Below are 4,995 nucleotides of genomic sequence, written 5' to 3'. Positions count from 1 at the left end.
TGCAACATTGCGGCGGACAGATCGGACCCTTGACTGACACTTTTGACACTTTTGGGGTTACCAGTGACCTTACTGCAGTAATCAGTGCTATACATATGCACTGTTACTGTAAAATGGCACTGGCAGTGAAGGGGTTAACTTTTTTTGAGAGGGAGGGGTTATGTCTGTCCCTAGGGGCGTGATTCTGTGATTGGCTGTGGGTTGAGGTGTATGAACAGTGATCAACGGTCCTACATAGTAGAACCGTATGATCACCATTCATACACAGCGGAGAATGACAGGCGGCTTGTTTACATTAGCCGCCTCCCTTTCTCCCGCTTTAACGGACGATCGCGAGTGACCGGCGGACATCGGGTCAGCCGGTCACACGTGCGCGGGGGGGGTCCGTGACAGCGCAGGAGCGCGCCTCCGGCGGCGCATGCTCGCTCCCTAGTAGGGCTACGTCGCTAGCCTGTGAGGGGCTGACTGCCGACGTAAATAGCCGTGCGGCGGTCGGCAAGCGGTTAAGGAACAACTTGACAGCAGTTGCTGAGCAACAGTGACTTCTTAAAAGACAACTTGGTAATAAGGATAAAAAGTAGATATCTGTGCCTTAGATGAGATAAAAATATGGGGGCTGCCATTGCTTCTTTGAAAATCAAGTTGCTATCATGCTGATCCAGTGGTCGCTGCTATAAATGTGAAGTTTAATTATTCCATAGTTTTGCAGCAGAGGTCAGTGAGGGTTTCTTTTAGAGCTCTCTTTCTAAAATAAAAGGTTTAAAAAATGTGGCACCACAAGCAGGATTGTTCCATCTCTGATAAGTTGTGCACCCAGTTTCTCATAAGCCTAAACCATTTGAAGACCTGAGGGATAAATATGACCTCCCCACACATCTGTTTTACAGTATATCTATCAACAATTCAAACAGTACAAGTTAACTAGCCTCCATAGCCTTACATTATGCAATTTAACAACCTTTGAAACCATCTATTCACAAGACCCTTCACAGCCACACCTTATCACCTTATCAGTGACCTAAATAAACTTCTCCACTACATTTAAAGTGGACCTTCATTTATATATGAAAAATGTGAGACAACTCTATAATGTCCCATACCCTAAAACCCTGTACACACAGGCCAAAAGCTGGCCGACATCTGCCAGTTCAATAAAAAACTGGCCGACATTCGGGCCGTGTGTAAGGCACTCGGTCCGACAGAAGACGGCTTCTGTCAGGCGAGCATGCTGGAAAACCAGCAGCTGATCGGAGTGTTCTGGTGGAGAGGCCGTCCCCCTGTCAGAACACAATAGCTCAGCAGGGAAGATTGCTGTACTATACAGTGAGAAAACATCCAGAAGATTTGCATTCTTATAATCCACTGATCCCCAAGGAATGCTGGCGATGCAAACATGAGATTGTGAAACATTATCACTCGTTTTTTGGTAGTGTTCACTGTAGGGCTGCGCATCTTCACTTACCTCACGATTCGATGCGATTATGATTATTAGGGTCGCGATTCGATACGATTCGATTCCGCGATGCATCACGATGCATCACGATTACTGCCCAATGCCCATGCCCAGCCCACTGCCCAATGGTTTTAAAAACTTTATAAAAAAAAACAAACAATCACGCAGTCACAAATAAAAGAATCCTTTTTATTTTCATTTGCTTCAAAGGACACTTTCCTGGACCCTGTCATGGCCTGCAAGCCCTGCATACTTTAGTGCACTTGCACTGCAAACATATAGGAAGGTCTGAAAATGCAAACAGCATAGCAGAGACATACAACAACACTAGTATTTTACTAGAAGTAACAGTAAAATTAGTAAAAAACTGTAGTAGTGCAGTTTACTGCTTCATAAAAGAAAATATTAATATAAACCAGGCCTACCACCATTTAAAGTACAACTAAAGGCAAAACTTTTTGGATTTTGGATAAAGTTTGGCCTATAGTTGTACTTTAAAGGCAAGCCAAGATAGAAGAAGCCAGCCAGCCAGCCAGCCAAGCTAATATTCTTGTGAAAATGGTCATCATAAATTCCCACAAAACATTATATATAAATCCTTTTATGTGAATATGCATTGCAATAAATTCCAGGTGTGCCATAACCCGTCCTCTACAAAACAGAGCACTTCCTGACTAGTAGCAAACATCAAGGGTGAACCTGGCAATAGTGCACTGCTGCATAACTTCCATGTTCACCGTGATGTTTGTTTCCCTCTGCAACTGCCAGTCAACTCAAGTGAGTTGATAGATTGGCTGCTAGAGGGGAGTTACAAATATAAGCTTTAAGCTTATCAATTCACTTATGTCACTTTTAAGTCACTTACATTACAGAAAACGTTACCTGTCCTGCAGACAGTCTCTGTCTCTACCACGATTAAACCCAACTGAAGCCAAGCCAAAGCCACCATTAGAGGAAGGAAAACCCTTGACAGAGTAAATCATCAACTGAAGCTTAAACCTTGAGTAAATCTTCATGGGATCACAAAAAAATACACAACACGATTGTCTGCATCAGAATCATGAGAACTGAAGAAAGGTTTGGCATTGGCACACTGGTACAACTCAAGGCATATAGGTTAGGTCAGGTTTGTGTGTATTTGTGATCCAGTAAAGATTTAATCAAGGTTTTACGCTTCAATTTATGATTGATTTAATCTTTCAAGGATGTCCTTTCCTGTACCGTGGCTGCCTGGCTTGCCTTCAGTTGTCTAGATACACTTTTACCTTTAGTATTTGTTTGGTTGAGGGAACCCCCTACACTTGCTATTGCTACAGAGTACAACAGACCAGCAGACAGACATGCGTTGCAATAAATTCCAGGTGTGTGCCATAACCTGTCCTCTACAAAACAGAGCACTTCCTGACTAGTAGCAAATATCAAAGGTGAACCTGGCAATAGTGCACTGCTGCATAACTTCCATGTTCACCGTGATGTTTGTTTCCCCCTGCAACTGCCAGTCAACTCAAGTGAAGTGAGTTGATGGCTGCTAGAGGGGAGTTATACAAATATAAGCTTAAGCTTAAATAATTATCAATTCACTTATGTGAATGGACCATTTTTGAAAACAAGCCATTCTCCATCTCTCCAGTGCCAGAAAAGCTGTAAAAAATATAAAATGTTCCAGGTTCACTGCGATTGTGTTTGCCCTTGCCATTGCCAGTCAACTAAACACAGTGTGTGTGTGTCGTGACTCGTGACAACTCAAAAGCTTATACGCAGCCTCAGCCTCATTAACTCAACACACACACACACACTGTGTGTGTGTGTGTTGAGTTAATGCTAGAGCTGCGTTATAAGCTCTTGAGTTGTCACGACAGTCAGTCACGTTACAGAAAGAAAACTTTACCTGCACTGCACTGAGCAGCACTCTACCATGTCGATTACATCTGTAACGGAAGCCAAGTTAGCCAACAAGCCACCATTAGAGGAAGGAAAATCCTTGAGAGAATAAATTGTAAACTGAAGCTTAACCTTGAGGAAATCCTATGGGGGTCACATTACAAACTCACAAATATAGTATATTACACAAGAATCCACAATTGGTGTATTTATTTGTGATCCAATAAGATAAGATTTACTCGAGGTTAAGCTTCAAATGTACAAGTTATTTCTCTCAATGATTTTCCTTCCTATAATGCTGCACCGTGGCTGGCTTGGTGTCAGTCAGTTGTCTAGAAGAAAATACACTTTAATATTATTTATTTGGTTGAGGGTTAAATGAACCCCTGCCTACTTGCCTAGACACTTTTAGTGTGAAGCAACGGAACGGATTATGGATTGGAAATGGACACATTGGACAGGACAATCTTCAAAAACAAACCATCAGTGCTATAAAGCTATAAAACAAGACTGGTGATGTGACTGACTGGTGACTGGCGGCAGACTGAATTAGTAATTACTAATTCATTAAAAACATGAATTAGTAATTATTTCAGTGCTTAGCATTTGGGAACATGTAGGTTTTTCTGTAAGAACACTAGATGATCCACATGCTCAGGTTTCAGACTGCTTCTTTTCGCTGTTATAACATCTCCTGCAGTAGAGAAAACCCGCTCTGCAGATACACTTGTACCTGGGATACACAAGTATTGCTTTGACAGCTGAGAGAGGAGGGGGAATATGACCTCATGCTCACGCCACCATTTCAAAGGGTCCTCAGTGAGAGGCAGAGGTGGGGCTTTACAATATTTTTCCATTTCGTCTTCTGCCTTGGCATAGGGGGTCTTAGGTTCTATTGCACCATCAGTGAAAGACTGCCCCAGCAAAGTCATGAGCAGCGATGTTGTGGCCTTTTTTTTGGGAGGAGAATGGCTGTCCTCAATGGGTGTTGTTTCTTCTTCCACAGTTGCTTTTTCCCTAGGCACTTCATCCACATTTGTCCTTCTATTAGATGTAATCTGTGTGTTTGAACAAAAGATAATAGTATAAGAAGAGCTGAACTGACTAAGAGTGTGATTCATTGATGAGGTGTGGGAAACTGCACGGTAATCCATACCATACAGTTCCACTTCCCACACCGCATCAGTGAATCAGGGCATGTTATTACACAACACAATGTAGCTGAGCTTCTAGCTGTCTGGGAGGAAACATGATGAAATTCTAATTACCTCCAAAGATGCAGCCTCCTCAGTCACTCCTCTGTATATCTCCGATCTCTCCTCCTCTGTGAGAATAAAAGGCAGTCCTTTAAAGCGAGGATCCAGTGCAGAGGCTGTATGAAGGATCTTCTTCTCTGCCTCACTGCTGTACCTCTTCAGGAGATCTGTTTTGATGGCATTCTTGATCTCATGGGTCATGGGTGTGTCTCCCATGGTGTCTGTCATGCGCTGGAGCAGTTGTGCATTTAGAGGGGCAATGAGAGACACTGTTGGGTTGCGCTCTTCTGACATCAGCAAGGTTGCATCCTTCATTGGCTTTAATGCACTCACAGCGTCCTCTGCATTTGACACATCTGTTTCATTGAGAGTGCAGAGATCAGACTTTCCTTTTCTGACTTCTGG

The 4,995-nt window shown here is 43.0% G+C and overlaps 1 protein-coding gene across 1 annotated transcript; it reads right to left on the bottom strand.

Moving 5' to 3' along the window:
* Positions 1 to 3,933: 3,933 nt before the first annotated feature.
* LOC309564557 (E3 SUMO-protein ligase ZBED1-like) lies at positions 3,934 to 4,791 on the bottom strand (the record flags this gene model as incomplete). The annotated part of the gene is made up of 2 exons (XM_082269203.1): positions 3,934 to 4,392; positions 4,603 to 4,791. The coding sequence occupies 2 exons, from the start codon at positions 4,789 to 4,791 to the stop codon at positions 3,934 to 3,936; spliced, it is 648 nt and encodes a 215-aa protein (XP_082125329.1).
* Between the last annotated feature and the right edge of the window lie 204 nt (positions 4,792 to 4,995).

Source organism: Pelophylax lessonae (assembly GCF_965119305.1).
Source record: "Pelophylax lessonae genome assembly, chromosome: 9".
Taxonomy (NCBI): domain Eukaryota; kingdom Metazoa; phylum Chordata; class Amphibia; order Anura; family Ranidae; genus Pelophylax; species Pelophylax lessonae.
The sequence above is the reverse complement of the archived record's forward strand: the minus strand, read 5'-3'. Positions and strand labels throughout refer to the sequence as shown.